Genomic DNA, 22,690 nt, shown 5'->3' with positions numbered 1-22,690 from the left:
TTTAACCTGGAAAATGTTTAACGTGGAAAAATGTCCAACATATATAAGCGAAAAGGTTTAAAAAGAGTGATGCTAAATTGTCCCGAACTTGAGTGAATCACTGAAGCGACCTGAGTGCGTTACTTCCTCTGCAAAGCTCGGGTCCCTCAGGAGCCTTCAGCTCTCGCCCGAGTCGAGGTGCCCAGCTTCCCTCCGCATGGAGGAGAGGCGCCCTCGCCGCAGTCGGTGGGCCTTAGGCTGGCAGCTGTCTGCGGAGCTGCCCTAAACGACCTCCCCTTAGGGACTCGACTACAAGAGGCTCTCCAAAGAGAAAGCACATCTTTTGGAAGAAAATGTCCGTTTTGCTCTCAGTGGCCTAGCCTGTCAGGCACCGGGCTCGGTTTTTGAGGGCGCAGGAAGACACGACCGCCCTCCACGAGCTCAAAGTCTGGTGGCAGGGACCTAATAACAGTGACGGAGAGTGGCCCGTGACAAGAGCCTCGACAGAGGAGTCCTCCTTTTAGAAAGAAAAGCGTGCACGCAGACAACGTCCTAGGCGGACACACGGAAAACGGACTCCGACCTGTGGCCTTTCTCGCGGCAGTCTCGTTCTTCTCGCAGTGACACGGCCCCCCAAATCTCCGTGGGCGCTACACGAGAGGCTGAGCTGCCCACCCGGCCGCCCCGGGTCGCAGCTGTCTTCTCGAGCGCTTTCAGGGGCATCCGGCCGGGCCGGGGAGACCCCGGAGGGCACCCGCAGCGCCCAGGTGAATCCCGAGGGGGCCAGAGGCGCAGCTGGGTCCCGGGAGCGCAGCAGCTCCCGGCGGCCGCGGCCGCAGCCGGCCCCGGGTTTCCCGCCAATCTCGGTTCCACCTCCTCCGAGGCCCCGCCCACCTCGGAGAGCCCGGAGCTCCGAGGGCGGGGAAGCGTTGGGCGCCTATCGATCTCTCTGGGATAGACTGCTCCGCCCTGCGCCTCTGCCGTGAAAATGCCGCAGGCTTGCGTGCAGATCGCCGAGCGGTAGATTCGTCAGCGCTCCTCCGTCCGCAGCTTTGCTGGAGCCGGCAGCCGGGCCGCGTCGGAGCCATGGTGCGTTGGGTCCCAAGCCCGGGCAGGGTAGGGGCGGAGGTCCGCTAACGGGCGGGTGGCGAGCCGCGTCTCCTGTCGTCCTCTGAGCGCCCGGGGGCCACGAGGCTTGGAAACCAAAGCCGACGGGAGCGCTCGGCAGTGATTCAGCATCTCCGGCCTGGCCGGGAGAGGGGCGGTCGGGAGTCAGGGGCGGCCTTCCTCCCGGCTTGGTTTCACTTTCTGCCGGGCCTCAGACACTGCCTCCTCCGTGGACTAGCCGAGCTCGCCCTTCGGGTGCCTTAGGTGTAGTAGATTCTGAGCAGCACTGAATGGCCCCTCGTGCTCTGCGTGGGGGGCAGAGAGAGAGAGAGAGGAGAAAATAGGGACGTGACCTGGAGCGCCCCCCCCCCCCCGACTTGCTGCCGGTGCGGCCTCGAGCGCAGGGTTTGGGCTCCTGCCCCGCGTGCATTTTCCTGCTGGGTCCGTCTTGTGCCCCTCTGCCCTAGAACTCGGTTAGAAAAGGCCCTTTTCAGTCACTGGGTCCAGTCGCCTAGTTTTCCCGGCGAGGGACTGGAGGCTGAGAGGAGCCGCGAGGTCGTCGGGGTCCAGCACAGGCTTAGGGGCTGCCAGCCCTGGACCCTCCCCCCCCGTGCAGAGTCCCCCGCGTACGCAGCTCTGGTAGACCTGCTCCGGTACCGTGGTCAAAGCAGGAATGGGTCTGTCGCCGGAGCGATCCGGGGCCACGTCTAACTCCCTGAGGACGTTTTTGTGCTTATTTATTCAAAATGAATGTCTAGGTACCAGGCCCTGTGTTGAGCATGGCGAGGGCTCGGAGATGAATGAGACCTAATATAGCGAAGAAAGGGGTGTGCAGGTAAAGAGCTGGTGGTTCGGGGAGTTTTGGAAGAAAAGATGGAGAAACTTAAAGAGGTAGACATTTGAGATAGTCGTTTTTTGTTTTTTTGAAGGAATGCTTTTGACTATTTATTAAAGCGTGGTATATAAGGGAAGAACATAAAGATAGGAAGGAAAGTGGGCACGTAGGATCGTAAGTAATTGACTGAACCCGAAAGGAGTGCTGTCTGCGGTCTTTGGTAGGATTGGGGGTTGAGAAGAGAGGGCCGGTCCGGACCGGCTTCCTCTGCCGCCCGCTCGCCCAGGGTGTAGGTAGAATCGGCTCGCAGCTGAGTGCCTGCAGCGGTGGTCTTACAGTAAGGTGGTGTGAACAGCATGGTGTTAATTTTGGATGGGAGCAGATAGGAAAAACGTTTTTAAATGAAAAAGCGAGTTAAGAATTGGGATTTATAATGTTCTTATATTAATAGGTCTTTTTCCCTCCCCATTACTTTCAGTTTCGAAACCAGTATGACAATGATGTCACTGTTTGGAGCCCTCAGGTAAAAATGTTTTCTACTCTTTCTGCAAAGTGGCTTTTGGTGGCTGCAGTCTGTTTAGAAACTCACGAGATTGTAGGCTGTGAGAAAATGGAATAGAATCATTTTAGACATTCTTGGGCCCTAAATTTATCATTAAAGTGAGTTTCCTTGTTTTCTAAAAAAAAAAAATCACTTGAGATTTAACTATGCTCACCTGAGTTTTGGGAACTCTAAATTTTAAATTTATAAAATATTTTATAAATATTTAAATTATATTAAATATTAAATTTATAAAATATTTTAAGATGGCTCTAAGATATTTTCTTATTTTTTTTCTTTAGGGCAGGATTCATCAAATTGAATATGCAATGGAAGCTGTCAAACAAGGTTCGGCCACAGTTGGTCTGAAATCAAAAACCCATGCAGTCTTGGTTGCGTTGAAGGTAAGTGAGTAAAGCAATAAGTGTGTCTTCCTCTTCTAGAAAACAACTAGCAAATATAAGTTTCACTGTATAGATAATAAAATCGTAAACTTCTTTTTATGTCTTATAATGTCTGTATTTAGAGAGCACAGTCAGAGCTTGCAGCTCATCAGAAAAAAATTCTCCATGTTGACAACCATATTGGTATCTCAATCGCGGGACTTACTGCTGATGCTAGACTGTTATGGTGAGTATGATCATGAAAAACAAAAGAAATACCCCTTTTGATTTATAATTGATACCATTTCTAGAAAAGATCCAGATAAGATATGTTAAGGAGTTCTCTACCAGAGTGTTTATAAGTTAAGATTGTGAGTACCTCAGTGGATTTGGGCTCGATTACTAAGTATTACATTTCTTGATCTCTGTAATAGTTACAAATAGAATGAAGCATCTTAACACTTTTGAGAAATCCCTAAATAATGTGATACTTATTAACTCAGTGTATATTGTTTGAGACAATGTTATGTCTAAGAAGAGCTTGACAACTTTTGTCTGATTTCTAAGAAACAGCCAAACTACTCTTGTTTGCTTTCATACACAAGAACTTACTAGGCATTTATTTTTTGGAAAGCTTAATTCTGGATACTGCAGAGTATACAAAGTTGAATCAGACTTAGATCTTGTCTTTTAGGAACTGCAAATCTAGTAGTATGTCTGTAATACAAGGTAGAAAATGGAGAAGAATAGGTAGATTTCTGTTGGAGTCTAAAGGAGATAAAAATTATTTCTAGTTGAGAGGCGTTGTGTAAGTGAAGAGCTAGGGCTTTGGAATCACACAGATTGAGTTCACTTGCTACCTTTACCACTTAGTGTCCGAGACAGGGCTAGGTATTTAAATTCTAAATTTTTTTAGTATTATCTTTTTCAAGGTTACTGTTAAGTAGCCTAACATGTGGAGGTAATATGTGAGTGTGTGTATTGGGATGGGGAGGTAATAAACCAAAACTAATCTGTTTAGGTCTGTGACTTAATTAGGGAAGAAAGAATATAACCACTAGGGGGAAATAGTAATGCTAATGTTTAAGGTTTTCAAGTTACCCAGTGAACCCCTGCTCTCTTAGGTCAGCAGTATAGTGACAGCATTCTTGGTTTCTGTCAGCTCTTGAAAATGTAAAATATATTGCATTGTCAAACATTTTATTTAACCCAGTCTGTCTAAAATGTCTTGTCAACATGTAATCAATATAAAAACTATCGAGATATTTTATACTGTTTTATATACCAAGTCTTTGAAATTTCATGTGTATTTAGCGCTTAAAATACCTCTCAATTTAGACTAGCCACTGTTTAAGTGCTCAGTAGTCACATGCAATTGGTACCTGCAATATTGGGGCAATGAAGTTTCAGACAGCCTTGGGAAGTGGACTTAAATAAAAGTACCGAACAAACAGCTTGGTTCCTCAGCATTTAATCATCAGATGTGACATACACGTAAATTGGACAAAGCAATGCAGAAAGAAAGGCCAGTACCTGTTGTTTATTCTCTTGGCTTTAATAGTTAGGCATGAATTCCCTTTTTCCAAATGTAAGACTTCCTTCAACCTTGACAGGTTTAACTGAGATTCAACAGCCTGGAGTTCAGTATCTCCGCTAGAGTGCCACTTACAGATAGAAGTACCATTGGCAAGAACCATAACAATGTTCTAGTATGGATTCTATTTCTTGCAGTTGCTCTATTGGGGAAATTTTAGCCAGCTTTCAAGAAAAAACAGAGTAGTTAAACTTTTGGCTGGCTCAAGACCTAAAATTCGAGATCATCTTGTTGAGAGTGGGAAGGATAAGAGACGAGGGAATGCGTGCTCTTTTTCTCTTGTTCAGCCTTCTCTCTCTTCCATAAAGTGCTCTGGGGTAGGTTTTCTAAAGGAATATTTCTAAAGGAATATTTTAGTGTTTTGTTGTTGTTTTTTAAAAACCTCATGTGCACCCACCACCCCAGAGTTTGGTATAAAAACACATGCTTCTATACCTTTCTGGTTCCCTTATATGAACGTCATCCATGCACATGTCTGGAAGAAAGCAAAAAGAAATCAAGCTGCGTAATTTAGATTTAAATAACTATGATTTGAAATTACTAATTTTTCTCTTTTCTTTTTTAGTAATTTTATGCGCCAGGAGTGTTTGGATTCCAGATTTGTATTTGATAGACCTCTTCCTGTGTCCCGTCTTGTGTCTCTAATTGGAAGCAGTATCCTTTTTATGTTAGCATTTTGGACATGAACTTTAAAGAATTTTGATACTTAATCCTTATGTTAGTTATTAGGAATACTATAACATATAACAAAGATAAGATTGTGTGGAAAGGTTAGTTACTTGTCAGTAACAGAATGTTTAAAATTTGGAAGGAGAGTTACGGGAACTTTTACCATGGAAGAACGGGTTCTAAAATATGGAACTGGTTTGCTCTTTTATCACCCCTTATAAGCAATTGATATTTTGCAGACATAGATAAGTTCAATTTCAGGAAAACTAACCAAGCATCATTTTTAGAGGAGATTTAAAGTTTTTTATTGGAGGTTGTAGATGCCCCCCTCCAAAATCATTGACTGCATATATCAAAAACAAATGAGGTTCTCTTCATGGGAGGAAAACATTTTATGAATAGTTAAACATTTTTTGGTGGATAGTTGAACAATTTTTAGTAGTAAGCCAAAGAAATACTGCTCTGTTTGTTTTCTTCTTCCTATGGTGGATTATACTGCAATGAAGAAATTAAAATTCTTTGTTAATAATGTTTAACTTGAAAATAAAGATAGTACTTTATTCCTTGTTAGAACAGGCTCTTTAACTAGTTTAAGAGACCCAGATACCAACACAAAGATATGGCCGAAGACCGTATGGTGTTGGACTGCTTATAGCTGGTTATGACGTAAGTTCACAGAGTATTTTAAAAACTAACTAGAAACTTTCTAATTTTTAGTTCAATCAAAGAGTTATGTGTTTGTTTGTTTTTTAATATATTTGTAGGATATGGGGCCTCATATTTTCCAAACCTGTCCATCTGCTAACTATTTTGACTGCAGAGCTATGTCCATTGGAGCCCGTTCTCAGTCAGCTCGTACTTACTTGGAGAGACATATGTCTGAGTTCATGGAATGTAAGTGATTTTTTTTGGCCCCCTCCAGTCTTTATATAGTGAATTAACACTAAATGGAGAAAACTACTAGTCTTACAGAAAGTTTTTAAAAAAATTAAGCCCATGAAGTGTTTATTATTTCTGTTACACATGCTAGTTTTTACCTTTCTAACTACCACAGTAGTTTCATTCACCAGTAGGACTTTTTCAAATCAAGTATGTGTCCCCAACCTTGAAGACTCTTGATTTAGTTGGTCTGAAGTATGCCTCAGAGTTGAGAAACACTGTACTAGCTATCAACTTAAGCTCTGTTTACAACTGCTAGTTTTCTATGATTCTCTCTTTTTAGCCATACAGACATTTCTGCATAAACAAGTAAAAAGTCAGTGTAGATGTGGGAAAGAAAGATCAAAGACATTAGATATGATGATAGGGCAGGTTTTCACGTGCTTTGCTTATGCAGTGGTCTTGGATTTTAACACATGCTTTTTTGAATCATTTATTGAGGTGATCATGTGGGTTTTTCCCCCTCTTTCATTCTATCATGGTCTATTGCATTCATTTACTTTGAATGTTAAATCATCTTTGCATTCCTGGGAGAAATCCCTACTGGTCCTAGTGTGTAATGTAAATTATATATATAAATGTTTATATAAACACACAGATGTTGCTGAATTCAGTTTGCTGGTATTTTGTTGAGTTTTTTGTGTGTCTGTATTCATAAGTCAAGTTGATCTATAGTTTTATTTTCTTGTGATGTCTCTGTCTAGTTTCAGTATCAGGGTAATACTGGCCATATAGAAAGAGTTGGAAACTCCTTTTATAAAGAGCAAAGACAGTGACTAGCATTCCACAGAATATATTCTACAAACCGTTGAGCTTTAACATTTGTAAATCAGGATTTTGATTTAACTTAGCATAAGGAAAAGTCAAATTTAGTAACAAAAATCATGTGTCCTCTTATTACATAAAGCAATAATCAGCAGTCTTATTATTAGAAGATTATAGGGCTAAACATTAAACTTTTGGTTGTTTTTATTGTGATATATTTAGTATGTGACTAAAACCATGATTTCAGTGTATAAACCCAACAAGTGAAAGAAAGCTAGCATGAAGATGGAATTTAGAAATTTAACAGTTAATTTATTATATATAGGCAATTTGAATGAACTGGTTAAGCATGGCCTGCGTGCTTTAAGAGAGACACTTCCTGCAGAACAGGACCTGACTACAAAGGTAAATATCATGTTTCCAGTTGTAGATATTAATATTACAGTTTAATCATATATTGTATAAATGTAAGTAATAGAGGAGTGTATGTTTACAGTTCTTTAACTTGGGAGATGTTTGCTTCGCTCATTCTTTCTCTTTAAACTATTCGCTAGTGATCTGATTTTGAAATTCTTTTTGAACATTTCTTTTTGGTATAAAACAAGTAGATGTAGAATGTTCTTTATTTCTTCATCAGATAGGAGTATCTTCATATTATTAATTCAGTTGACAAATACAGGGTGTCCCAAAAAAATGTATACACACTTTAACAGCTGATAGCTCAATTTTGAAAATGAAATGTGGTTTAATAAACACTGCCTTTATAATTATTCAAAGTGTGTGTATACATTTTTGGGGGGACACCCTATATATGTATTAAGCACCTCCCATCTGTAGGCACTGAGCTTTGAGAATATAATAAACACAATAAACATCTTTGCTTTTATGTTACCTATATTCAAGTAGGGGGAGATAGACAGTGTACCCATAAGTAAGTTATATAGTATACTAGAAGATGAAAAATGCTGTAGAAAGAATAAAACAAGTTAAGAGGAGAAAGAATGACCAGTTGGGTATAGGAAGGAGGTATGGTAGGTATAATTTAAAATAGAAGTCAAGGATGGCCTCACTCAGAAAGTGGAATGTGCCCTGGCTGGGTAGCTCAGTTGGTTAGAGCATTGTCCCCATATGCCAGGGATGCAGGTTTGATCCTTTGTCAGGGCACATACAAGAATCAACCAATGAATGCATAAATAAGTGGAACAACAAACTCTCTCTTTAGATCCCAAAACTTACTCTGCTTTTTTGGTAAGAACCATCATGTCTTGTCTTAATGAGAAATTTGATTATTTCTTAGGAGTTAGGCTTACTTTCTAGCTAAGTGGTTTGCTCCCTCACACTTGTCTGCATCACATTCCCATTGTGAGCCAATTTGCAAATTTTCTAGATGACGTAGACCTTTGGAGTTACTCATGATTGTCAAAAGCAGTATTTAAATATGCAAATTATAAGGGCTTACTCGTTAAGTCTTATTCAAGTACTAGATAGATTTTTATTCTGCTTTCCCCCCCAACATTTTATCATAAGCATTTTTCAGCCTAAATTTTCATGATTTTTAAATTGTTACCTTTTTCTTTCTCCTCAGAATGTTTCCATTGGAATTGTTGGTAAAGACTTGGAGTTTACGATTTATGATGATGATGATGTGTCTCCATTCCTGGAAGGTCTTGAAGAAAGGCCACAGAGAAAGGCACAGGTATATAATCATAACACAAGAGGCCCTAGTTCTATAGTAAACTGCTGTTCCTACCACAATGGTATAAATCTACAATTTTTTGTCTTTAATTGATGAGATAAGTTTATAATTCAAATGACAGTAGGAAAACTAAGCTGAGTAAAGTAAAATACTGAGGAGGCAGTGATCTCCATTAACACAAAAAGGGTTGATTGGTTATATATTTCATATTTCTCACAACTCTGTGGGTTGACTGGGGCTCAGCTAAATGGTTCTTTTGCTGATCTCAGTTGGGTCTCTTAAACATTGCAGTCAGTTGGGGTAGGGCTGGAACATGCAAGATGGTTTTACTCATACTTTCTAGGTATCTTAGAGGGACAGTTAGAAGGCTGGGACCTCTGCTAGAATGGCAGAGACTCTGTCCATGTAATCTTGGGGACTCTTTCACAAGGGTCTCTCTAGGAGGGTAGCAGCTCAGAGCTTGCAAAAGTTCAAAAGCTCCAAAGTGAAAGCTGCCAGGCATTTTTTTAGGCCAAGGCCAGGACTAGCACAGCATCACTTCGGCACATCTTGTCGTCTAAAGCAAGCCATAGGGCTAACCAGGAGTCTATAGTAGTGGAAACTTTGAGAAAATTCACTGGGGACCAGCTTTGGAAACTAAGTTGGCTCTTCACAAATATTGAGAAAGGATCAAGATGTGTTGGTGAATCTCAGGTTAAATACTGGTCTTTTATATTGAATATTTAGAATACACATTTGCTATTTATAGATGCTTATTTGCTATTGAAAGTAAAGTGTTCTTTACAGAAATTTCTTCAATAGCATGAATTTCTTTTCAATTTGAAAAGGATATTGTTGGTATTTGGAGGAGCAAGATTTGCATTATTTAAACTGCTGTTGGAAGGCTTTTTATTCTTGAGCAAGACAAAGTATGATAAAATGTTAGAATTGTTCAATGATGCTTGGATTTTGAGAACCATAAAATTATATCTATTTAAAAAATACAAAGAAACCCTTTGTTTAGAAGTTTCAACAGGACAGTGAACTGAAACTATTTAAAATATACCTAACCCCTTTTTTTCATAGACTTCTTTATAATGTAATAATGTACATTTTCTTTTTTCTTCCTCTCTTAAGCCTGCTCAAGCTGCTGATGAACCTGCAGAAAAGGCTGATGAACCAATGGAGCATTAAGTGATAATTCCCCAGTCTATATGTCTATTATCAAATGTGTAAGAATGCAGGAACGTGTACTGATGACAGTAATCTATACTTTGAACCAAAAGATGCAGTGGTGGAATGGTATGTTTTAGAAATCAGTCCAGATGTGAGTTTTTTCCCAAGCAGCTTCACTGAAACCATATAATGGGATGCATTTTTTTTTTGAGAAGGGTCTATATAATCATTTTCTAGAAAGTATAGTTATCTGTACTAATGTTTTTATATGAAGAACATAGTGTCTTTGTCATTTTAAAGACAACTGTGAAATAAAATTGTTTCATCTGCTGGTGTATTGGGTTTTTATTTGTTTTTTAAGTAGCTTCAACTATATAGATAGTAGTCTGAGATTACAACTTGTCGTTTGCCATGTTTGTGAAATAAATTGCCTTATTTTTAGTGGTGGGGAAAAATAATACCTCTTATCTATCACAGCCTTATACTTGTTTCCCAGTGTATGGACTGGCTGCATGAGAATTCTTGGAGATTTGGTTCGGAACATTCACAGATGAACCGTTTTTCTTTCCAACCAGCAGATGGCAGTAGTGATAGCTCTGGTCTCAGTGTAGGGAACTTTTGCAAAAATAGCAAAAGGGAAGTTTTAAGCTGAAACCATCATTTCTGCTTATCCTCCCCGGCCATACTCCTACACAATCTTTAGGTTCCCTTCCATTATTCCTGTGAGCTGTGTACCAACATATAGTACTGCAGAACAATTTTTATCTTAGACCATGCAAAGTGAAATTAGGAAATCTGATTTAATAAAACCAGTCCAAAATCTTGCTGCTAAGAAGCCTAGAGAAGTTATTTTCTAAGATTCGTATCTTTCTGAAGGGAACTTGGATTTTAGACCTAATTTTACTAATTAGCTGCTACTGATTTTGAGCAAGTTACTTAGCCCTATTTTAAGAAAATACTTTGGAGAATTATTTTGAAGGTTAAATCAGAGAATTTATGTGGAAACACCTTGTATACTCAAAAATTCATAAAACGTTAGTTTAATTTTTTTCCAGGTTGCCCAAAACTTTTTAAAGCATTAGTAGGTATTAATCTTTCTGTGACTTCTTGAGGGGAGAGTGGTTAAGAGAAACTAGCAACCTTGTCGGGACAAAGACCTCTGACTATAGGAATGTATGAGATATCTCCATCCTGGAGTAGCCTCAGGAGTCTGCCATTTGAGCTTTGGATGAGGGCACAAGTAAGATAATGTAGCGATTTAACCAACAATGGAGTTGCATCAAGCACGTGTGACTTTCACAAACACAAAATAATACTGAATGAGAGGGAGTCCTCCCACTTGCTTTCAGACTCAATGGGTGTATAATCTGGTAGAGGGAGAATAAGTGGGAAATTTCATAATCTGCTCTTTCCTCAGGCTGATCTCTTCCCCTGTGCCTTTCCTGAAGTGAACCTTGGTTTTTGTTAAGTGATTCTATTATTTAAGGATTATGTGTGTGTGTGCGCGCATCGTTTGTACACTGTTCCCTAAATGTAAACCAATTGGCTGGCACTCAGTTGAAAAAAAAAACAAAACTGACCTGTATTATGTTTTGGGGACAAGTTTAGTAACTTTTTTCAATATGTCATTTTAGTCTTATACGCTGACTTTAGAACTTAAAATTTTCCTAACCCCAATAAGATTCAACTCCACTGTACAGAGTTCATTGTGATGCCTTTTCATGTTTGTCTAGTTGTTATACTCAGTCATTCCATTTAGACTGTGTTAATTATAAACAGAATTCCTAATGTCTTCATGGAAAGTGTCACTTTGCTAGAAAGATGCTATTCATTTCACTTGGAATTTATCAAGCATCTATATATACATCTTTGAACTGGTATGGTTAAAAATAAGAGGCAGTAAAGTAGGGGACAGGATTCAGGTCCTAGTTCCAGCGTTTTCAGTGTTTGGCCATTTTGCAATTTGGGGTAAATCCCTTTTATTCTAGGCTTTGATTTCCTAGACATGTAAATTTTTATGATCCTTGGTATATGTCAAGGTCCTTGCTCTCAAATAATCTATAATTTTAAAAGCATTCAAAATGATGTAATTACATGCTAGAGTAAAAATAAGTCCCAAAACAAAAGTACATGTTCTAACAAGTCAGGAAGAATTAGGGTATATAAGATTATGCTCTCTGACCAACAAGCTCTGTATTTAAGAATATACAACAATATGAACTGCCTATGATAATTTCAAGTGCAGACCTAAAGGTTTTATAGAACATCACTTTTTTTGCCTTTTTTCATATTTAATAGTTTACTTAATTTGGCAAGCAAAGTAGACTATTGTCTCAAATTTTATTCTGTAATACAGTGGAGTCTCCAGGGCAACTGAAGAGGGTATGGTTAGTCCGAGGGCATGGTTAGTCCTACACCCCTACACCATCCATGGTAACCCTAAACTGCTGAGCTTTTTTAATGCTGTCTTTTATGTTTTTTGGGGGCTTCATTTCATGCCAACAGACTGTCATTTCTTGATAGGTGGGCTTGGAAACCAGGTAAGTGCATTTGTAAAAATTCCATGTTAAAAATAAATACACAGAAATGGAACAACCTGTTGTACACACATCTTGAACTGATCTCAGGGAATTGTGTGGAATGAAGAAAAAGCCATTCTCAAAAGGTTACATTGTCTAATTTATATCCTTGAAATGACAATTACAGGATGGAGAACAGGTTAGTAGTTGTCAGGGGTTATGCATGGAAGCGGCTGTAACTATAAAAGGAATGATCCTTGAAGTGGAATTGTACCTTATCTTGATGTGATCAAGAGTCTAAACATGGTAAATACACAATAAGTGCATGTAAAACTGGTGAAGTTGAGGAGTGAATGTATCAATGTCAATTACCTGGACTTGATATTTTACTATTAGACAAGGTGTTACCACTTGAAGAAACTAGGTGAAAAGTATATCGGATTTCTGTATTTATGTCACTACAGTGATCTCAAACAGTTTTAAAAAATGAATGCAGAGGATTTGAGGAGCACTCAGAAAGTGTTATAAACACCTGGCCTTTGTGATATGTTTTGGGTATCCAAGGACTTACTTTTTGCTTGATGGTTCCAAAAAAGAGGAAATCTCAAAATAGCTGGATTCTAGGTGGAGGAGGCACTAGATGTGTTCTGTCTCCCAAACCGAGGTTAACCTGTCAACAAGGCCAAGTTCTGCCAGACCTCTTTGTAGTCACAATATTTTGCTTAAGGTTTCAATTTTTAAAACTTAATAATTGGCCAGAAACCCTTTTTTGAGCGGGGCAGGGGTACAGAACCTCAAATGGGCAAAATCCGAAGTTGCTATAGCTGATTGTAGCTGTAAAAATTAGGTCTTTGGAGATAAAATCCTTTAAAACAGTGACTGTGAATGTCTCTTTATGCATAAAAATTTTATAATTTACTGGGTGTTCAGAAAGGATCACGAAAGGGACCGTTACTAAAAAAAAAAAACACACCAAAAAACCAGAAATCACGAGTGAGACTTTGATATCAAGCAACTCCAGCCTAACTGCAGAGGCAGAGATTATTACTGCAGATGTTAAGAGCGGAAATGGATCTTCACATAATCTAGTGTCCCTTATTAGAAGAATTTATTAGTTACTGATCCGAATGGTATATAGTAGTTTTCCCAGTTGATTTATTAGTGGGTGAACTAGAAAACGGCTTCCAGCCCCCCATCTTCTGCTCTTCTCTGCCGGACCACACAGCCCTATGTATAGTGTGTGTCCCCTCTCTCCAAACTTCCTCCTCTTGGCTGTTTATATTCCTAGGATAAGAAACAATTTCTAAATGGCGCTTAACTGACCAAAGCGCTTGATTCGGGCGTGTAGGGAAAACAATAAATACGTCTGGAGCCCCTTCTGCGGCCGAAGCCAACCGCGGGCGCGCGCACAGACGCGGACGAGCGCTCCAGCGCGCAGCCGCGCGGCGGAGCCCGCGTGTCCGCTCCGGGCTGCCGTAGGTGCGAGGTGGCCGGAGCCGGGCCGCCTCCCCACCCCCTTCCACGTCAGCCAAGGACTCTGCGGATCCGCCGCTGCTGCTGGGGTTGGAGCCCGAGTGGACGGTCCCGCGGTCGCCCCAGCTGCTGCCCCTCGGAGCCAGGTAGCGGGCCGCGAGCCCCCAGTCCCAAAGGCGCGGTGAGCTGGGCGGATCGGAGGAACCGGCGCTGTAGCAGGTACGGGCGGAAGGGGAGCGACTAGGCCGCTGGCGGCCGGGCCTGGCGGAGCCGAGCGAGGGGTCTGGGAAGCTCTGGGCCGGACGCCGGGTCCCCGCCCGCGGACTGGCCGGGGGTCTCCTCCCTCCCACAGCCCCTGGGCTCGCCGCTCCTCCCGCGGCTCGCTTTGCGGGAAGAAGGGGACCGGGAAGGGGCGTGGGGGCGCAGTGCGCTGATGGAGGGACCCGCGGACGCGGAGTCGGCTGCCACCGTTAAGCGCCGTAAAACGCCGGGAGGTTTCCGCGGGATCGTCGCGCACGGGGTCTCTTCCCGGGAGCCGTGCGGATCGGCCGCCGAGTTCAATCACTTCTGGAGCATAGCGGGGCGGGGCCCGGGGACTGTCACCGGGTGGTGGGCCTTAACTCGGCGAAGACATTCTAAACCCTGGGCGGGGCGGCGGAGTGCGACACGATCTACTTTAGGTCGAAACTGACAAGTGGGTTTTTTGGGTGTTTTGTTTGTTTTTAGGCTCCATTTTTATGGGACACAATATAGATTGACCCAACCCTTCTAATACTTCATAAGCTAAACCGAATGAACTTTAGACAGTAAAGATCGCAGTAGTTACTGGTTGTGTTTTTGGTTTGGGGTTTTTTTGTTTTTGCTTTTTTACTTGTAATGATACCCTCGTATTTACTTTTCTAGGTTTTCTGGCATCTATTATCCCTAAATCTTGCATCAAGGCTTGGTTATCACCGGAAACCATGACGGCTGCTGAGAATGTGTGCTACACGTTAATTAACGTGCCAATGGACTCCGAACCACCATCCGAAATTAGCTTAAAAAATGATCTAGGTAAATTTTGACAATTTTTTGAAAATAAAAAGCTCATTTGCACTTCAGGTTCCTTTATAATTAGAAATGCTTAATTTTTGTCTAAGCTTTTTCTAAGATCTCTTCAATAGACCTTTTGTCTTATTAAAAATGAAAACTTGTTACCTTTCAACTTGTAATTTTGGTTTTTGGAAATACAACATCTCAGTTCAGCTTAGTAAAGCTAAATGTAATAATTTAGTTATTAGATATTTCTAAAAATAACATAATGGCTTGTGTAGTTTTATATATTATGCTTAAGTATAGCTGACAGTTCTTTGTAGGTAACAGATTGAGAGAATGTGTATTTGAATGTCTTAGTTCCTTTGTGCATTTAACTTCATATTACTTAGCTTGTGAAACTAAAGCAACTTTGTTCTTTGGGTACACTACCTGTTGAACAGTGAACTCAACACTGGAATACACAAGTATTTTCCGAAAAGATTTAAGCTTTTCATTTTTAAAGCATTTATGCAAAGGAGAAAACAAGAACTATATTTCTGAATTTTAAAATTGTATACTGTCCCTCCTTTTTGTGATTCTGTCAAAAAAAAGTTTCTAAGTAACCCACATTCCAAAGTAATGATTTTTGTTTAATTGAACTACTAAAAATAAGTTTAACTTAAACTGATAACTATTGTTTAAAATAGAGTGAAAATTATGCTTCAGGTATTGAAAGTATCTTTTAGAAGATAGTTTGCAGTTTGAAAGGAGACAATATTTTACTTGTGTATTCCTATCTCTTATAAGTAGTGATGGAATACCTCCTGATTTTAGTTTACTTATTAGGTTTCTGTTGAGATCTGTTTTTAGAGAAGGAAAAAGAAACCCTGTTTTATGGAATTTAAACTGATATCCTTATATACAAAAGCGGGGTGTGTGTGTATGTGTATGTATTCATATTCACATAGTACAGGGAAATGAAAATTAATGAGTAAACTTTAGTTTTTATTTTTAGACCCTTCTGATACTTAAGGTTATAGCTAGGGAGGTGAAGAACAAAATCTGTCCTTAATTGTAGACAATACCCTTTCTTAATTGCAGCTGCCTTGACTAATCTTCCCTAACCAAGAAATAAATAAGTAGTCTAAAATTTTATATATATTTTTTGACATCTCAAAAGAGTTGAGATGAGAAAAAGTTTAGAAGTGGTTTCCAATTTGAGTAACAAATACTTTTTTGTTTGGTGAAATACTGAGTTGCTTTACCTACACTTTTCTTTACCTTTAATCACTGGATATGTGGTCTGATGACCGTATTCTCTGGAGTATGAAGTACTTAGTATATTCTGGTGAATTGAATTGATATTTTAAATTTTCCATATTTTTGGTAATGTTCATAAAGGAACAGAAGTTTTGAAAATTTTGAAGATGTGGATAAAAGCATCCCCCACCCCCACCTCAATTTGAATTGTTGGAATAAATGGAAATTGGTGTTGAGGAGGCTTTAGATATAAATGTAGATTTTTTACGAGTTTGCTATTAAACTTTTAAAACTTCACTGTTAGTTACAAGTAGTTTTTTATCCTGCTAAACTTTAAGATCTGCTAATTTTTGGAAAGTAAGCAAAAACTGGAACAAAAGAAGCCATCAGCATTATAATGATACAATTTTATGCTGTTTGGACTCTGTCCTTTACAGTATCAAGTGGATTAGAAAAAACATTGTTTTTTAAATTCAGAAAGGAAGCTTTGGGACAAAGAGGAAAACCTGTATAGGCTCAGTGAATACAACTTTAGCCACTTAGAACTTTGCCTTGTCTGTCTTATTTTTGTGGTTGTAACTATCAGCTACTGTCACCTCTCCTGATGCTTTGTTATTGACATCCTCACAGACTTAAAAACTCAAAGTTTGTCTAGATTGATACTCCATCCTTTCACATTTATTTCTTGATTTGATATGGCACACACCAGTTTTTATTTATGTGTGGCAGGGGATATAATACTCTGAAGCAGGGAGAGATCCATGAGAAGTTAGTCAGTTTTAAACAAAAATACTGACCCTGGTGGGATAAATATGGCAATAACCCTCACTGTGTTTTCAGTTCAAATACCTGAGGATATTCTTTATTTTGCAACATGTTAAAATATGATACCAGTATAGGAATAGATAATTAGCCTTTGGGGACTAGAATGAACTTTTGATTTACCTGGTATAATTCTTTTCTACAGACTGGTAATTCACAGTTTCTGTCTCTTTGACAACAGCAAAGAACTCTATTCTTTATTTAGTAGCTACTTTGCTCTAAGTATTAGAAATTTATTTCTAGTTCTGTTTTTTACTCATGATAAATCTAAGATTATTAAAGACCTTTGTCATCCCTCTTTGCCCACCCTTCTAGATACTTGATTATTTTTATGATCAAAACAATTGTAGCATTGTGCTTGTTTCATATTTCTGCCCTTGAATTTTGGATTTGAAAGATTTTTGAATACCATAAGTTCATCAGTATTCAGGGTGGTTGTCTTTTATATTTTTGCCTTTGAATTTTGGATCCAAAAGATGTACCATAAACTTTTAGTATTCAGTGATAATGATGTGAAGTTATAGATTGTTTTGCATAAAATACTTTATAGTGCATATTTTTTTAGGCTAAGTAACAGTAAACTGACATCTTAAATGTGTTATCCTTAATTCTAAACAGTGGGTACTAATCTAGTATATTTTAATTTTTTTCCAATTTTTAGGTAATTTTAAAGAAAGATTCTAAAGTTTTATAGCCTGTAGGAATATGATGGGATCTTGGAATTAATCTAGTCATTGTTTCCCAACCTTTTTGAGTTTGAGGGTCTCCTACTTTTGAAAACATGTCACTGATCCACCCTTCCACAATAGTGGTTGTAACTTTGGTTGAGAAAATACTGACTAAAAGCTACTTTGAATTCAGAAGCACTTAATAGCATTTACATTTTGAAAAGCAGTGCATGCATGTTTGAGACATACATTATGTAGTATACCTATAAATTTATGGTCTCTGCATTAATTCCATTGGTTAGGGACCAGAGAACTAATCTAGTGCCTTCATATTGTGTGTAAAGAATCATGAGGTGCACAGGTAAATCACCTGTGTAAAGTCATATGGCTTATTTGTGGCATAACCAAGGTTGAGAATCCTTGTCATTTGGGTTAGTGCCTTTATTACCCTTGCTGCTGATAAAGTGAGAAAACGTTTTACTTTGTTAATTGCTTTTAAAATTATATGAGAAATTTTCTTTTGAAATAATCATGTTTTATTTAAAAAATTTTAAATCAGAAAAAGGAGATGTGAAGTCAAAGACTGAAGCTTTGAAGAAAGTCATCATCATGATTCTGAACGGGGAAAAGCTTCCTGGACTTCTGATGACCATCATTCGCTTTGTGCTGCCTCTTCAGGATCACACCATCAAAAAATTACTTCTGGTATTTTGGGAGATTGTTCCTAAAACCACTCCAGATGGGAGACTTTTACATGAAATGATCCTTGTATGTGATGCATATAGAAAGGTAAACTAAACCAGAATTACCTGTGAATATTGCTTTGATTTTAGATAATTGTAAAATTGGTGGAAGGGGCTTTGCTTTACTCATAGATATTTGGAACTGAAATTGTAAGGAGTTATCATAAAAAGCTTTATTGTTACTTTTTCCACACATTTCCAAACATTTTTATGTGTTATTAATAAAAAACTGGCACAGAATATATCACATTGATGTGGTAAATAAAAATTGCTTTAATCAATAGGACTCTGATGAAAATTATCTTTCTCCTTAAACCTTTCTGACTTTTTTCATTGGACAACTTTGCGTTAAATTTTTTTTGTAAAATGCTGGAACTCAACATTTCCTATTTAAATTTTTATATCAGGATCTTCAGCATCCTAATGAATTTATTCGAGGATCTACTCTTCGTTTTCTTTGCAAATTGAAAGAAGCAGAACTGCTAGAACCGTTAATGCCAGCTATCCGTGCTTGTTTGGAGCATCGTCACAGCTATGTTAGAAGAAATGCTGTTTTGGCCATCTATACTATCTATAGGTAAATAAATACACTCCTTTGACCTAGTTTTGTGAGGACTGTTTAATCTTTTAGACTAGAGGTTCCACAGTGGTTCCTTACAGATTGTATGTAGCTTGCAGATGTGTTTTGTTTGTCCTAAACAAGATTTTTTCCTTGTTATCATTAAGTTGTCAACATGAAAAGCCAAGAGATCTGGCGACACTGGATCCTAGTTTCTGCATGACAGCCGTCTGCTGAAATTCATGACAGTAGCCCCTTTTTTAAACAGGTGTACACTTTCCGTTTTATGACAGTGCCTGTCATTCTCAGTTGTCACTCCAGCCCACTTAATTAATTTATTAACTTAGCCCCTAAAGACTTTAAGTTTTTGAGTTTTGACTGTTTTAGAATTCTCTTTTTATGGAATGTGGGTCTCTTTACCCTTAGAGGCCTTAAGGAGGGAACTTTTTAAGGAAGTGTTACAATTCTCAACTAATTCCTGTTCTTAGAAAGCTGAAGGTTTTGGATTTTAAAAACAATTCAAAGTACCAGTTAGATGAAGCTAAAATGCTTCGTTTTTACAATCGTTTTAGAAGTAGGATGTAATTTTTATAAATATCTTTGTACTTTAATATTCGATTATTACATAATTTCAGTTCTTTTACTTTATATTAGATTTTGTTATCTGTTAGGGAAAGTGTTATTTTGGTTAATAATGTAGAGTTCCTTGAAAGCTGCCATAGAGACTACACAAATTTCAGTATTTAGGCTTAAATACTGAACACATGCACAAAAATTATACCATTAAGACAATTGGATATTTGAACACTATCTATATATGATATTAAGGAATTGTTAAATTTTTAAGGTATGATAAGGGCATTATGATTAGTTTTAAAAAGAAAGAATTCTTAATTTAGAGAACTTACCAGTATATTTACAAAATAAAATAACTGGTCTGGGATTTGCTTCAGAATAATATGGGAGGAGAGGAAGTGGGAAGGGGTATGGCTGAAACAAAAATGGCTGTGAATTAATAATTCTTCAAGTTAGGTGATGATTTTTAATAAGCCTGTGTTCATTATTCTGTGAGAAATACTTATGTTTCCAAAATAAGTCAGTAAGAAAATAAGTAAATATAGTGCATAACTTGTAAAATTCAAGGGACAATTTTTTTCTCCGATAATTCTTAAAGAGGATGTCATTATGAGCATTGATATTTTATTTCTGAAGTTATATGAAAGACAATTATTCAAGATAGTTGATAGATAGCATGTTGAATAAATTAGCTTTTTCTGTATTGAACTAGAAAAATATAATTCGGTAACTTAATAGATGAAGATGTAAGCTTTTGATTCCTATCCACAATTTTCTAATTGATTTAAAGTTTTTAAAAGCAAAACAATTGATACTGTTATAAAGTATGATAAAGATTAATTTTGGTAGTGTCCAGAGAGTTACTAAAATAAAATAACAAAGTAGGTTTTTATTAAACATGGATGTTAACCTGTTTTATTTCAAGAAATTTTGAACATCTTATACCTGATGCTCCTGAACTGATACATGATTTTCTGGTGAATGAGAAGGATGCAAGTTGCAAACGGAATGCATTTATGATGCTCATTCACGCAGATCAGGTGAAGTACTTTTTAAAAAAAAAACTTTTATGACTTTACTTAAATGAGAATTAAAAGTATTACATAGGCCTAAACAAGTTTATAGTCAGTAATTTTGTTTATAGTATGTGATTTGTATATTTTGATTTTTTTAGATTGTTGAACTTAAATTTTATAAAAATACAATGGTTTGTCTTAACCTTTCTCTGGAATATTGCTTATGTATATATTCTTTCTCAGAGTAAGCCTTGATGAGGCATTTAATAACAATTACTGTACAGGTTTTCTAGATTGAAATTATGGCCATATTCTGTGGTCCTCTACTTTGGATCTTTGATGCCTATTTTTCCTTCTCTTGGCATAGATCTAAAATTGTTTAATAAAGAAAAAGAGTAGCTTTGTATAAGGTTCACCCTGAGCCATGTCTGTGAAAGAAGGGTGGCCTTCAGTGTAGATGTGTGGTGTTACTAGACTCTTTTGTAAGTGGATATCAACTCTACGTCCAGCTCTGCTGGTGGTTAACGTATGTGGATCTCCTGGTGGCTAGCAGCTACTTTGCACACCTTGGTGGCATCTAATCTTTGAATTTTTCTATCCAGTACTTATCAAAATGTGGGAAATAATATGCATGAAGATTGAAAAATATGGAATCTATTAATTTCTCTGAAATCTAGATGCCGCTGTTTTATCTTTGTAAACCAGATTATAGGAAAGCTACTTACTTAGTTCACAATGTTTTATCCTTTCGTAAAGTTGGTTTTAGTGATCTATGTTTTTGTTACCTACATGAAGGGACATAATCAGAAATAGTTTGATAAAATTTGTTGAGACGTTTACTGTAGAGATGTTGAGGCCATAGTTCTCCATATCACAGTGTTTGGCATATGAGAATCAATGAGATTTTTCTTCTTGGTCTCAGAAATAGAAAGAACTATACTCCTAAGCAGCTGGTTTGTTTTGATTGTATAGGTACCCTGAATAATGTACCCTGAATACTTAGTATTTTTCTCCATGGTTTAGCTGCAAGAAAATTCAGACCCCAGATTTGTGACCCATTTCTAGAACATATGTTTGAATTTATGGCTTATATTTATGTATTAACCTTCATTTTTTTTCTGACAGTTAATTTTTCTTTGCCTTGATTTCCATATTTGTTTTCTATTTAGTTGTGTATGTGTTGTTGTTTTTAAGTTGCATTAAGTCCTTTTATTGAACGAGGTGAAGTTTGATAAATATATTCTTATTTTTTTAGGATCGAGCTTTGGATTACCTAAGTACTTGTATTGATCAAGTTCAGACATTTGGAGACATTCTTCAATTGGTTATTGTTGAGCTGATTTATAAGGTAAGACTAATCTCTGATGAGTAAAATAAATTTGAACAGTTTAAGATATGGTAAAATAGTCTTTCTGGGAAGCTGCTTAATTGCTAGGATAATATATTTTAATAGTAGACATATTTTATAGCATGGCTTATTAAAGTAATTTTTTTTATTCTATTTCCTTTGGTTTATTGTATTTTCCAAGTAGTTGCTTCCATTCTTTGTAAACCTCTATAAAGAATTCTATAAAAATTCATGGCTTGACCCAGTGCAGCTGCAAAGAAATTGATGAATGCTGCTCAGTCATTGAGGAGATTATGAATTAAGCTTTGGAATAAAATTCAAGATCTTTTCTTGAGTACACACCAAATTACTTTAGAAATCTAAAAACAAACAAAAGAAGCCATAAATTCTATGTTCCTCATTAGCAAAAGAGAAGAGATACTTTAAATATATTGACATTGTAGGTCACTGACCAATAAAAAGTCTAAAACTAGATAAGAGACTTGGTTTTAAAATGAAATATTTTATTGGCAACATTTTAATTTTATATGTTTTTTGAAAGAATTACATCTTAATGTTCTGATAAAATAAAACATGCAGTAAAACCCATTTTTGCTGGTTGATACCATGGGATGCCAACAAAATACATATTAGGAAAAACTTTATTATATAGGATGATATGGGCAAAAAATACTCATAACAGGCACTAACTCATAAGCTAAGGCATTACAGCCATCTTTGCTTCTGCCCGAAAGTGGCCCCTTTTAACACAGGGTACCAGTCATATGAAATTGGCATTTAAGATGAAACCAGAACTGCAAATATATAGTTCCTTTTAATTCATATGTATGGTTTAAGGATGCCTCTGAGATTTTCAAAAATAGAGGTTCTCTGCTGTCCATTGACTTCTTTGTCCAGTAGGATCCGTCAGAAAGGGCTCGTTTCATTTGCTGCATCTATAACTTATTACAGTCATCTAGTCCTTTGTCCAGTAGTAAGAGGGAATAACTTTTGAGTCATGCCCTAGTAATAAAGATTTGACTGGATACA

At 37.8% G+C, this 22,690-nt stretch overlaps 3 protein-coding genes across 4 annotated transcripts in view; 2 read left to right on the top strand and 1 right to left on the bottom strand.

Moving 5' to 3' along the window:
- Positions 1–768, bottom strand: part of LOC308565833 (uncharacterized protein) — a 52,787-nt gene extending 52,019 nt beyond the window's left edge. The window contains exon 1 of the mRNA XM_081155495.1: positions 563–768. The gene's annotated coding sequence lies outside the window, so the exon portion shown is untranslated. The remainder of the gene's footprint in view (positions 1–562) is intronic.
- Positions 769–885: 117 nt separating this feature from the next.
- PSMA1 (proteasome 20S subunit alpha 1) lies at positions 886–9,992 on the top strand. The gene is made up of 10 exons (XM_081155494.1): positions 886–1,068; positions 2,400–2,444; positions 2,765–2,866; positions 2,989–3,092; positions 5,005–5,093; positions 5,704–5,774; positions 5,873–6,002; positions 7,138–7,217; positions 8,398–8,508; positions 9,625–9,992. The coding sequence occupies exons 1-10, from the start codon at positions 1,066–1,068 to the stop codon at positions 9,679–9,681; spliced, it is 792 nt and encodes a 263-aa protein (XP_081011620.1). The 5' UTR covers positions 886–1,065; the 3' UTR covers positions 9,682–9,992.
- Positions 9,993–13,614: 3,622 nt separating this feature from the next.
- COPB1 (COPI coat complex subunit beta 1) overlaps positions 13,615–22,690 on the top strand; it is a 32,539-nt gene continuing 23,463 nt past the window's right edge. Inside the window, exons 1-6 of one of the 2 annotated variants that reach the window (XM_081155000.1) lie at positions 13,615–13,874; positions 14,559–14,708; positions 17,979–18,208; positions 18,570–18,739; positions 20,223–20,337; positions 21,569–21,661. In XM_081155000.1, the coding sequence (XP_081011126.1) occupies positions 14,618–14,708; positions 17,979–18,208; positions 18,570–18,739; positions 20,223–20,337; positions 21,569–21,661 (699 nt within the window). In that variant the 5' untranslated portion in view covers positions 13,615–13,874; positions 14,559–14,617. The remainder of the gene's footprint in view (positions 13,875–14,558; positions 14,709–17,978; positions 18,209–18,569; positions 18,740–20,222; positions 20,338–21,568; positions 21,662–22,690) is intronic. The other variant, XM_081155001.1, reaches the window with a different exon arrangement.

This window comes from Miniopterus schreibersii (genome assembly GCF_964146895.1).
Source record: "Miniopterus schreibersii genome assembly, chromosome: 12".
Classification (NCBI taxonomy): domain Eukaryota; kingdom Metazoa; phylum Chordata; class Mammalia; order Chiroptera; family Miniopteridae; genus Miniopterus; species Miniopterus schreibersii.
This window is presented reverse-complemented; position numbering and strand designations above follow the sequence as displayed.

Bases quoted from the DNA above. Each gene is read 5' to 3' on its own strand.
- PSMA1 (XM_081155494.1), top strand. The intron at 3,093-5,004 runs GTGAGTATGATC...TTTCTTTTTTAG, and splicing joins GCTGATGCTAGACTGTTATG to TAATTTTATGCGCCAGGAGT. The intron at 5,775-5,872 runs GTAAGTTCACAG...ATATATTTGTAG, and splicing joins TGCTTATAGCTGGTTATGAC to GATATGGGGCCTCATATTTT.